Source organism: Capricornis sumatraensis, chromosome 14 (genome assembly GCF_032405125.1).
Source record: "Capricornis sumatraensis isolate serow.1 chromosome 14, serow.2, whole genome shotgun sequence".
In the NCBI taxonomy this organism is placed as follows: domain Eukaryota; kingdom Metazoa; phylum Chordata; class Mammalia; order Artiodactyla; family Bovidae; genus Capricornis; species Capricornis sumatraensis.
Window position 1 is genome coordinate 84,755,510 of NC_091082.1, and position 12,803 is coordinate 84,768,312.

The following is a 12,803-nucleotide window of genomic DNA, read 5'->3' on the forward strand; positions in this document are numbered from 1 at the left end:
TCCGGGCTGCCACATAACATTGAGCAGCGTTCCCTGCACTGTATAGTCGGCCCTCGCTGGTTATCCGTTTTGAATATAGCAGTGTGTCCCTGTCCATCCCAAACTCCCTACCTATCCCTTCCCCCGATCCTTTTGCCTGTAAATTTGTTCTCTAGAGATTGAGCTAGAGATTGTCTTACCGAGTGAAGTAAGTTAGACAGAGAAAGGGAGATACCATACGGTATCCCTTATATTTGGAATCTGAAAAGAAGTGATACAAATGAATTTATTTACAAAATAGGAACAGACTGACAGACGTAGAGGGCTGCTTCTAGGTTTCTGAGCACAAGTTTCTTCCTCCCAGGTTCTTTCCCTACACTTGGAATTCCATGCCATCCTTGCCCACCCCCTGCTCCCCAGTCACTTTTTCTATGTCTTGCTCCTATTTTAAACTGCAAACTGAGTCGTGTGCCCTGGAGAGCCTCTCCTGGAGAGCCTCTCCGGGTCCTCCGCTTCTTTATTCCCGTGTTGTTTTGTGCATCCTCTTGTTTCGGCGTTTTTCCTGTCTTCTTCAGCCCATTCCTGTGCCCATCTCCACATTAGAGAACATTTGTATTCCTGTTGTTTGGGACAGTGTTTTAAGACAAGTGCGTCATAATTTTTGTTGCACTAAAAAATGAGTGAATACATCAGCGTGTACTGAGAAGGTGTTTTTGTGAGTCAGTGGAATCTGTTCAGATGAAGGGGAGAGTGTGAGATGACACTCGAGAAAGCTTGAGGAGGAGCTGTTGTCCGTGGCTTTACATAAGCAGAGGCATAGTGAGGCCTCTGCTCTCTAATTAGTGTTCTCCGTGTCAGGAGAAAGAGATAATCAGTGCTGCAGTTTAGAAAGCAAGGGAAATGAGAGAGCTGGAATAAGAAATTTGTCTGCTATGTCGCTCTTTTTTGCGTAAATTCAACCACTTTTGAGACCCTACTAGTGACAGGTTTTGCACAAGGATCTGAGTTTATGGTGATGGTCAAAATCGATTTTGCTCTTATGGAATTTACAGTCCAGTTGGGAAGACACATGAGTCCAGTAATCATCCAAGTACAGACTCCTGAGCGGGGGTCTTTGATGGGGCAGCGATCTAAAGACAGTCAGGAAGGAGTAACCCGGGGGCGCTGACGTGTTCCTTCTCCATTTTATGTTCCTGGGGCTATTTTTGTTGATGTTTGGATATTTTAAAAAATATATGTTAAGGGGTTTGTAGTTAATGTAGGTTTGTTTGTTCTGAAAAATCGAAGATAATGCTGGCGGTCTTATTTTTTTTCAGAGGACAAATACAGAGGTGTGTCTGTGGACTACACTTGGAACGAGAACAATTACACATTTACCGCAACGCTCGATGTTAAGGGAGAGGAATGTGAATATCCTGGATGTGAAAAGCAGCACCGTGGCCTGCCTGCATGTGGAGCTAAGGCTATCAATATCTCACACCCTTCATGTGAGCCTCCATTTGAATATCTCTTAGAGGTACCACCAGGTAAATGCCAGTTGCTTTCTATTTGTGTGTTTACAACAACAGTGCGGTTTTGTGCGTGGATTGTCGGGAGGCGGGGGGGAGGGGACGCTGGCGGCGGGGGTGGGGTGGGAGGGCGGGGGGCGGGGCGTGCTGCTCTCCTGACCCAGTGAAAGTGGTGACCTGGGAGGAGCCTTCTGTCTTCATCCCTTACTCGCCTCCCTGCACCTCTTTTACTGCGTGTTTTGTGTCGACCAGATATAATCTACTCCTCTGAGCGATTATTCACGAGCTTCTTTTCTCTCCTCAACTGAATTCAAGTCATTTAATATATATATATTTATACATTATATGTATATACATATATGCATACATTATACGTATATACACATCAATACACATATGTATATATTAATTGATGTATTAATTAATTGCAAGTGTATCTAGAATAAAGGTTTCCCAGGTGGCTCAGTGGTAAAAGAACCTATCCGCTGCTGCAGCAGCCGTGGGTTCAGTCCCTGGGTCAGGAAGATCCCCTGGGGGAGGGCATGGCAGCCCACTCCAGTATCCTTGCCTGGAGAATCCCATGGATGCAGGAGCCTGGCGGGCTACTGTCCACGGGGTCGCAAAGAGTCGGACACGACTGAGCGCGCATGTGCATGTCTAGACTATCTTGGGGGAAGGATACAAAGTCAAAAATTTGATGTTTGTGGGGAAAAAAAAGTACTTTTGCAAAAAAAATTAAAAAGGAGAGTTATAGTCACGTTAGGGGGATCCAGCTGGTTTTGGTGCCTCAGTGACTGCTGGGAAAGAGAAGGGGCTAAGGTACTGTGTGGACTTCAGGGACACAACCGTCACTAAATGTGTTTTCAAAATGAGACTTGGGAGCTGTGTAAGTTTCTTAAGCCTCTTACATCTTTTATTAATCCAAGATCATTGATTTACTTATTAACCTTTATGTAGGCTAAACGTCTGATGCTTTTGAAAAAGAAAACTTAACCTACTCATTTAAAAAAAAATTACTGAAATAAATGATCAAATAAAGACAGAAAGTGACAATTTTTAAAAAAATGCATCACCCAGAGGGAATCTCACATGCTCTGTGTAATGACCATTCAATGAAAATAATCAAAGAGTAAAGGACAAACTGAAAATATAAGTAAGAATACAAAATGAAGCCAGTCTTTTAAAATGTGCAAAAGATGCAATTTTATCTAGATTTTTGCTTGAGTTCTACTTTTTTAAAGTAGTGTAAATTTTAAATGAATTAGCATTACATATATTGGTAGCATTTCATTTAGAATTTATGCTACTTTTAAGAAATAGAACCCAAACAAAAATCTAAAAAAAAAAAAGAATAAAGGCTTAAGAAATGCAAAACCCTGAGAATTATTCAACTTTTCAAAAGTAATCTAAATTCTTGCCAGATTCTGTATCATGAATATAATTTGAATAACTGTCACTGAGCATACAGCACACATTATGGAATATTAATCATCCATTTTTGTATCTTTATTCTGACAGATCCTAATCGGTTTCAGCTGATAGACTGTGTGGAACCTAAAGAAGCAGATACTTCCCTTTGTTTATGTTGGCAAAACGAAGATTTTCCTTATAATGGACAATTCATGTGTGATGAAAATAAAATTGAATACAAATTTCAATGTGGTAAGAATTTAACATTGATTAGAGGAGTTTTTTTTTTTTTTTTCTATAGTGGGAAGTTTCTCTAAATTTTATCTAATGGTTCCTTCCTCCCTCCTTTCATCCACTCTCTTTCAGTCTCTCTCCCTCTCTCTTTTGCACAGTCCATGATACGTTTGGAATTGAACACTTGTATTCTTTATAGCACTCAAACTCATAAAAGAGACAAATACTTCATTGGAAGAATAACTTTTGAAATAGCCGTATCATTTTTATTTATAAGAATTTTCTTGGCAACAGTTACGCAGGAGGCATTGCTTAAGAGATGATCAGAGAAGAGTTTAAAAAGTTAAGATACACATTCTCTTAGCATAAGTGGGAAAGCAAGCAATTTCATGTGATTCCATGAGTTCCTTTTTCAGCCTTCCATCAACAACACTCATAAAAAACTGCCAGAAGACTTTTACAAAGGAAAGTAGGAAAAGAAAAATCAGTGCTGCAAGGGCTATGAGTTGGTGTTCATGGAAGGGGGGACACTTGAGATAGAATTTCTTTTTAATAATTAATGATTTACTACCTTTTAATTTCTCTTCCTTTGAGTTTATTGGGATGAAATCTCCCTCCCTTGGCATAAAGCCACCTGCTAGGCCATATTTGGCAAGACAGACGAAAATATACACTCTCACAGAGGGTGGAGTGTGGGACTAGTTATAGACATCATGTTTTGGGGAAGATGTGGAGCTTGGACACGAGCAGGATGAGGAAAGCAAGAGCAAACGTATGACGGACTGGTGACACAGCCATGGTCTCAGATATCTGCGAGATAAAGGCTAACTCAAATGCAGTCTCAGCTCTGAACAGAGAACGATGAGCTAACACCTCATTTCCTCAGTTAAATTAGAGACACTCTCAAGCTGAGTTCTACTTACCAGTGTTTTCTTTAACAATGAGTGTAGCGAAATCACACATTATTGCAGCAGATCTCTGGATCTTTTACTTATTGTTTTGACCATTTGCATAGGTTTTTAATCTAATAGATATTAACTATAGATATAAAACCAAAGTGAAATTTAAGTGTGATATATTACATTCATATACTCATATGCAATACTTATATTTTTTAGATGGCCGTTTTCAAAATGATAGTAAAGACACATTTGAAGTGAGGAGGCTTAAACCCAAAACTAATTATACTTGTAGTTCACAAGTATTCTATAATCAACAGCTTCTTACTAGCCAAAATAAAACTATTGAAACAGATTTTGAAGGTGAGTATATTGCTTACATTTGTATGTTAAATTTCTTTTCTTTTTATAGTCTTATGATTCTTATGATTCTTTGGGAGAAGGCAATGGCACCCCACTCCAGCACTCTTGCCTGGAAAATCCCATGGATGGAGGAGCCTGGTGGGTCATAGTCCATGGGGTCGCTAAGAGTTGGACACGACTGAGCGACTTCACTTTTACTTTTCACTTTCATGCATTGGAGAAGGAAATGGCAACTCACTCCAGTGTTCTTGCCTGGAGAATCCCGGGGATGGGGGAGCCCGGTGGGCTGCCGTCTATGGGGTCACACAGAGTCGGACACAACTGAAGCGACTTAGCAGTAGCAGCAGCATGATTCTTTAAGAATCACAGAAAAAGATATTATGAATTTGGAGAAGGGGTTTCACAGAAAGGCGTTGTGTCCATTTTAAAGTGAGAATTTAGAAATAAATGACAGAGAATCCAAACCTCCATGAAGTTTTTGCAAACTGTAGGCTGCTGTGAGGTCCAGGTGGAAACAAGACTGTGAGGTAAGTGACATGCTTGTTCACACAATCCCCATTGCCTCTCCTCGTTCCTGTAGCAGCTTCCTCCTTTTGGTGTCTTCTGCCTCTTCTGGGCCACTTTCGAATCCTGCCTCTCACAGGAGTAAGGTGAGCACAGAAGCTAATGAGAAGCAGTGATAAAGCGAATTGTTGATAGCAAAATAATAGTTGTTACTACTGAGAAGCCAGCAACATAAATACTAACAGGATTATTATAACTAGTAGCAATTGAAAAATAAAATTCTGGAAAATAACAGCATCTGGAGGATGGCAGGGAGAAGAAATCAAAAAGTGCTAAAACTACAGTCATATTTAGTGGAAGTAGAGAGATTAGTAGAAATGAAGCCTCTCAATGAAGGTGAAATGGAGAATGAAAAAGCTGACTTAAGACTAAAATCATGGTATCTGTTCCCATCACTTCATGGCAAATAGATGGGGAAAAAATGGAAACAGTGACACACTTTACTTTCCTGGGCTCCAAAATCACTTCAGATAATGACTGCAGCCATGAAATTAAAAGATGCTTGATCCTTGGAAGAAAAGCTATAATGAGCCGAGACAGTGAAAAAGCGGAGACATCACTTTGCTGACAAAGGTCCATATAGTCGAAGGGATGGTTTTCCCAGGAGTCAGGTACAGATGTGAGTTGGACCATAAAGAAGACAGAACACCAAAGAATTAATACTTTCGAACTGTGGTGTTGGAGAAGACTCTTGAGAGTCCCTTGGACTGCAAGGAAATCCAACCAGTCAGTTCTAAAGGAAATCAGCCCTGAATATTCATTGGAAGGACTGATGCTGAAGCTGAAGCTCTAATACTTTGGTCACCTGATGTGAAGAGCTGACTCAATGAAATAAACCCTGATGCTGGGAAAGATTAAAGGCAGGAGGAGAAGGGGATGACAGAGGATGACATGGTTGGATGGCATCAGTGACTCGAGGGACATGAGTTTGAGCAAGCTCCAGGAGAGAGTGAAGGACAGAGAAACCTCGTATGCTGCCGTCCAAAGAGTTGAACACAACTGAGTGACTAAACAACCAAGAGGCTCCAGTTGACTTCAGAAATTTACTAGGAAAACATGGTAATTGTGAGGCAGTTTATGAACAACCACTAAAAATGTGAAGGACAGATAAACAGATGACACTGTGTATAATCGGGAGAAGAAAGTTATGGAATAAAAGACGTTCTACATGTTAAAGGAGGAAAAGGAGAAAGGAGGAGGATGAGGAGGAGAAGAAGAAAAATGGAGAGGAGGGGAAGGAAGAGGAAGAACGTGGCGGGGAGGGAGAGAGAAAAGGCCAAGTAGCAAACAGTAGGTAAAAGAGCAGAAATGTCAAAGCATATCGAAAGCCGGACTTCCCGCATAGCTCAGTTGGTGAAGAATCCGCCTGCAGTGCAGGAGACCTGGGTTCGATTCTTGGGTTGGGAAGATCTCCTGGAGAAGGGAAAGGCAACCCACTCCAGTGTTCTGGGGAAATCCTGGGAAATCCCATGGCCAAAGGTGCCTGGCGGGCTGCAGGCCATGGGGTCGCCAGAGTCGGACGCGACTTAGCGACTAAACAAACCACTGTATCAAAAGTTAGTATAAATAAAATGGTTTAAATTTACCTTTAGAAGCAAAGGCATTCAGACTTGACTAAAGTAAAGACATATTTGAGGGGAATTTGTACCTTAAGTAAGATCAAATGATAATGTATGGGAACTTTTATCACTTAGCTCCTGTTAAATGAAATCAGTGGAGAGTGCTTGGAAAAGAACAACAACAACAACAAAAAAACAAAACAAAAATGTTAGAAAGGAGACAGTAACAAAGCCTGGAGTACAGATTATTGAAAGAAGAAACCAGCAAAAATATCAGGAATTTACTAATCCGTTTGAAGGCTTGGTTTTGAAAAGAATAATAAAATAGACCTCTAGCAAAACAACCTTTCCCCATGCATTAACAAAAGGACATTAAAAATACAGCAGAAATTTCACAGATTATAAAGAATCTTGTACCCAATATGAAAAGTTAGGTAAAATGGATAATTTTCTAGAACATACGAATTATGAGCATTTGCCTAGGGGAAAAGTTAGAAAATTAGACTTAAAATTACAGTCTAATACCTCTTCACTCACTTCACACTCCCTGTCTGCTTACTTCACCTACCCTTTCAAAAAGAAAAACAAGAAAGGTAAGCTTACAGTTTCTGTCCTATCCAAACTACCCCACAGTATAGAAAACATGTAAATCTATCAACTCACTTTGATTATTGTTAGGGTTTGGAATAGGCTTAGGGATACTGTTATGTGGATACCAAACATGCACAAAGATGAGGCCACTCTAAGCCGGTCTCTTCCATGCACGTAGGTACTAAATAGTAAATGAATTACTAACCAAGTCAATTCTCTAGTACATTATAAAACATATAGTTACAAAAGGAGATATGCAGAAGTGTTATATGCTCAGTTGTGTCCAACTCTTTGCAACGCCATGGGCTGTAAACTGCCAGGTGCCTCTATCCGTGAGATTCTCCAGGCAAGAATACTGCAGTGGGTTGCCATTCCCTTCTCCAGGGGATCTTCGCAACCCAAGGACTGAACCCAGGCCTGCTGCATTGCAGGCAGATTCTTTACTTTCTGAGCCAAATGATCTCTAAAGAAAATGTAACAAGAGCAGATATCTTTCTTACAATTTCATCTTTGATTCATAATCAAATTATGACTATTAACAATGCATGCTAATAATATGAAAAATGGTTTCTCTATGTCTTGTTTTTTTTTTCCATAGTTTATCTTCTTATTCTCTCAACAGAACCAAAAGCACCTCAGAATATTACTTGTTCTGCTAAAAGTGCAACTGAAGGAAAGATTACCTGGATACCACCTCAAAATTATTTTGATAGATTCTCGCTTTGCTATTGGATTACTTCAGGTAATTTGTAGAAAATTTAATTCCATATCAGGAAAGATAAATCTAAAATTGGAAAACACTAGATATATGGATGGAGCAAGTGAGCCGCAGAGCTTTCTACACAGCAACCGTGATGGGCATCCTATATGTCCTGATTTTAAGAATTGCCTCCACTTACCATGGACTCCCCAGCCTCTGAGATGACCGAAGCTCAGAACATCCCCAATCTTGCTTGTCCTTCTTACTTATAATCTTTACACTCTAAAGCCTAGAGAAAGAAAATCTCTGGACGATAATACTCAGCTGTCTTCCACATATTATGTAAGTGAGCTGCACTGGCTTGAACTCATTGTTCTGGATGACAAACAAATCACTTTCATAGCTTGATCCAACTGGCACCCACAGAAAATTGGGTAAATAAAAATGAACATATTCCTATTTAGTCATGGAGGGCACTTTACCGGCCAGTGGAATCTTAGAACGTAGTTCTAGTTAGCATGAAACTTCTGCAGAAGTACAGGCAGTCCAAAACACATGCTATGATGAATCCAACCACTGGACTCGCCCTTCGTTTGGAGGGGCTATTTAAGAGAACAGAGCTCTCCTGGATGATGCGAGGTATCTAAAATGCCTGTAGAACACAGTGGGGACTGTGGACGATCTCAGAATAGACTCAGCCCTTGGGATAGCCCTCTTGACAGCCCTTGCCCTGTAGTTTAAAGTAGTTTTGAGCTGAACATCTCACAGAGTTCCATCTCTTTAGTGGGTAGGTGAAGTTTTCAGATTTTAAGAGGCAGAAAGCCATTACTCTTCCGCGTGTTGTTGCATATTTTGATAACATGTGCCTTTTGCTGGTTGAATCATAATAATCAAACTCCTAAAGCAAAGCTCCGTCCACATGTAGTTTTCCAGTTAGCATAAGAGGACTCAAATGCTACGGAGAGGAAATGTTTGTCATGTATTTGAGCTTATGGTACTTTGAAAAGTTATGTCTATGAGAAAAGGAATGTGGAAATTATTGGAAGATAAAACTGCAGGACAGTCGGATAGTCTGCCTCTCTGGACCCCTCTCCTGTGAGCTCTCTTTGCTTGGTTTCTGTGTGAGCACATTGGTTTTCTTTTCTCTTTTCTGAATCTCCTTCTCACTTTCCCTTGCTGTATTCCTCACTTTTTATATTCTCTCTCCACTATGGAGTTTTTTTCAATGCCAGAGTATATGGAGGGAATTTATGGAACAATGTTTATTGTTCCTTTGCATGTTATGCAGTTTTTAAAAGCATTTGAATAATAGGCTTAGGAGGAGGTAATGCATTGGTTATTGTGGTCAGACGAGTCCTTGTTTATTTTTTGTAGCGAGTGCAGATCCTCCTTATTCAGTGCTATCCGAATTTATGACCGCCCTGTGATAATGCTTGAGCAGAACGGGTGGGGAGGGATGGGCAGGGAGGGATACAACCTCAGGCTTTGTGTGCCCTTTTCTCAGAAACTGGCTTGGTGTCTGGCTGAATCCAGCCTCCACGGTGGCTCACGCACTGACTCTGCTCAAAGGGTTCTTCGGAACCAGCTCACCCGCAGTCCCCTGTCTCTCGCGGCCTCCAGACTCCGCTGCTTTCCCTCATTGTCTCAATTCCTGTAGCGCTCAGAGGAGTAGGGCATGGAGACGGAGTAATCGGTGATCAAATGGATTCTGCATCTGAAGTCCATAACAGTAGCTCATACCAAAGTTCAAAGTTTGGAGGTTATCAGGAAAAGCTTCACTGAAGTATTGGAAAAAAGACTTTCATAATATCCGCCATGGGCTGTGCTTTCTCAGAAAGAAAATAGACCATCTTCACTGATACGCTTGGACTCATTTATTAATATCTTATGTACCAAATTAACTATGAAACCATTAGTTTGGAATATTTGAGTTTATTTGGAGTAATTACATTCATTCAGTACATTTGCCGATAGCTGTATGTACTTCTAGGCACAAACAATATTTTTGTATTTCAGTCACTCAGTTTGGAGTGGGCTCAGGATGATTTAATGGTACAGGCCAAGTTAAATATGTGGTAATCCTGACTTTTGATGACTTAATAAATGTTTCTGTTTTTCCTTCTGAGGTAAACCAAATTGCACCACTCTGGATAAAACCCAGATTGGAAGAGATTTGCACCATTTGACACCTTTCACAGACTATGAGGTGCTGTTACAAGCCTGCGTCACAGGAAAAATAGTTCGCAGTGGAAATGTGACCTGTAAATTTAAGACAAATGCAACAAGTAAGTTATGAAGTTTAATGCTTTTTTCTATGGATGGCGAAAAGCAAAATCTAAACCGTCTAAACAGCAAGTTCACATTTATTCTTCATTTGGGAAGCACGTTGACTTGACACATTTGTTAATACCTAGGGTTTTTTAATAATGTAAAAAACAACAATTTAAAAGCTCTCATTTGAGCTTTTCTCTGTGTCCTTCAGGTGTAATCACAGAACTGTAAGAATGAAGCCTGAGAACCATGAGCTGGGACAGTGTGTAAGAGTTCAGGCAGTGAAGAACCTAACCAACTCAGAGAAAAATGAATTATCTATTGTTTGCTTTATTGTCTGGAAATTTCGACTGCTATCAGATACCTGAGAATACCACACTCACAAACCATCCACTTGCTGGCTTTCGCCTGCATGACAAGCACTTCATAAACCGTAGTGCCTTGCCCGCATTTTCTTCTCACTGCAGTGAACTGCGTTCTGTTCTAAGTCCCATTTCACATTCGTTCGGCTCTTGCCACCAATGGGAGGCATCACAGACTCCAGGTGCAAAGCTCCATCCGTCTCTGGGGTGACTGTGAACTCCCTGAGGGTCAGGACAGAAGAAACAGCCCTATGCAGATCAGCAGCCGGGGCTCCAGAGACCCTCCCTGGGGCTAGGCTCATGGAGGACAGGTGTTCTACTCGGGGCTGGGTATAAAATGCTCCTAACGTCATTTAAGTTCATGCTTCAAAAATCCAAGTCCTCAAACTTTACTCTTTGGTTATTTTCCTGAATTCCTATGCTATCACAGACACAAAGACGATTTGTTGCTGATGAAGAATTCAGCCAGGTATCTCCAGGGTCATGTAAGCGCTTCCAAAAGGAGGGCCTGAGCCGTCTGCAGGTCTTCGATGTTTCCCCATCACCATCTCTTCCCTCCCTGCCCCTTCTCTTCATTTCCTCTGTTTTCTGCTTCTACACATTCTCTGTGACAAAACTAGATAGCGTGTTAAAAAGCAGAGACATCACTTTGCCAGCAAAGGTCCATATGGTCAAAGCTGTGTTTTTCCAGTAGTTGTGTACAGCTGTGAGGATTGTACCATAAAGAGGGCTGAGTGCCAAACAACTGATACTTTCAATCTGTGGTGCTAGAGAAGACTCTTGAGAGTCCCTTGGACCTCAAGGAGATCCAACCAGTCCATCCTAAAGGAAATCAACCCTGAATATTCATTAGAAGGACTGATGCTGAAGGTGAAGCTCCAATAATTTGGCCACAAGATGTGAAGAGCCAACTCACTGGAAAAGGCCCTGATTCTGGGAAGCATGGAGAGCAGGAGGAGAAGGGGGCGACAGGGGATGAGATGGTTGGACGGTATCATCAACTCAATGACATGAGTTTGAGCAAACTCCAGGAGACAGTGAAGGACAGGAAGTCTGAGGTGCTGCAGTCTTCGGGGTTGCAAAATGCTGGACACAACTGAGTGACCTCTTTGGGAGAGTCGCAAACATCTCAGAGTTTCAAGAATGACTTATGTGCTAATATTCATTGAAAGATGTGTAATTTATTTTCAGATGTTTTCTTAAACAGCTTTTTAATGTACATTATCTCCTGATTTCCCCATCCCCAAATAAGCACTTAGAATGGTTTATATTGTTCACATATATTATTCAGTAATTTAAATATTCATTTAACAAATGGTTAAAGTAACCACTGTTTTTTTTTTTTTTTTCTTTTTCATTTTGATAGATCCAAGCAAGGTCAATGATCTAAAGGCTTCACGGACAAAAGAAAATACTATAGAAGTGAACTGTAAACCTCCTGACCGGGATAATGGCCCCAAAGGGACGTATCATTTGGAAGTGAGAACTGGAACTACCTTGGTTAAAAATGATTCAAAATCAGAATGCAGATTCTTGTTAGAAAATCTCAACTATTTAACAGAATATAATTTTTCGGTAAGATTACGATTTCTATAGTCACTCCAGAGCTGATGTGTATTATAGTTATTATTCTGCAGTGCTTGATACTAGGACTAGTGCTCACACAAGCTTGAGAAGCTCTGATGTCTAAAGGAATCACACTTTATAAGTCTTCAAACTTTGACTCCATACTTTTCATCTAAATATAGGGATTTATGGCAGATATTCGGTTGGAATATTTTTGACCTTCAGCATGACTACTTAGGGTTAAATTATTGTTCCTATGTCAAGAAACACAGGGCACACATTGTTATTATTTATTAATGATAATTATTGGTTATTACTTTGCCACATCTTTTGTTCTTCTTGGCTCTGTGTCTTTACTAATGTGATCTTTCTTTAATTACAAATATTTTTTTACAGGTACATTGAGGTTAGAAAATAGGAAAAAAATGTAAGGAAACAGCAATGTACGCAGAGTTTAAAAGCTCACCCATAAGCTCACTGTCTACTGACCATGTTTTGTGTATGTGTTTCTCAAATGGGAGGGCTCAGTCTTTCCTTCTTGCTGTAGGAGAAAGCCTCAGCTCATTCAGTCCATTCTGCCTCCTCTGTTTCTTCCCTGTAAGAAATACAGAGAATTTCCAAAGAAAACTGAAGACCTGAAAGACTCCTGACACTTTTGGTCACCCACGTCTAGCAGCTATCTGAGACGACTGGTGGGCGCCCCATAATTTAATTCAATTTTGACACCATCTACCCAGAGAAAGTGTCCTATTCCACAGGGGAGGGGTCAGTCCCATGAGACCGGCCCCGCCCCACTT

At 40.7% G+C, this 12,803-nt stretch overlaps 1 protein-coding gene across 1 annotated transcript in view; it reads left to right on the top strand.

Annotated features, from left to right (window-relative positions):
• The window catches only part of PTPRC (protein tyrosine phosphatase receptor type C), a 134,738-nt gene that overhangs the window by 69,770 nt on the left and 52,165 nt on the right, over nucleotides 1-12,803 (top strand). The window contains exons 5-10 of the mRNA XM_068985975.1: nucleotides 1,296-1,505; nucleotides 3,006-3,149; nucleotides 4,250-4,393; nucleotides 7,730-7,849; nucleotides 9,934-10,092; nucleotides 11,807-12,015. Of these exons, the coding sequence (XP_068842076.1) occupies nucleotides 1,296-1,505; nucleotides 3,006-3,149; nucleotides 4,250-4,393; nucleotides 7,730-7,849; nucleotides 9,934-10,092; nucleotides 11,807-12,015 (986 nt within the window). The remainder of the gene's footprint in view (nucleotides 1-1,295; nucleotides 1,506-3,005; nucleotides 3,150-4,249; nucleotides 4,394-7,729; nucleotides 7,850-9,933; nucleotides 10,093-11,806; nucleotides 12,016-12,803) is intronic.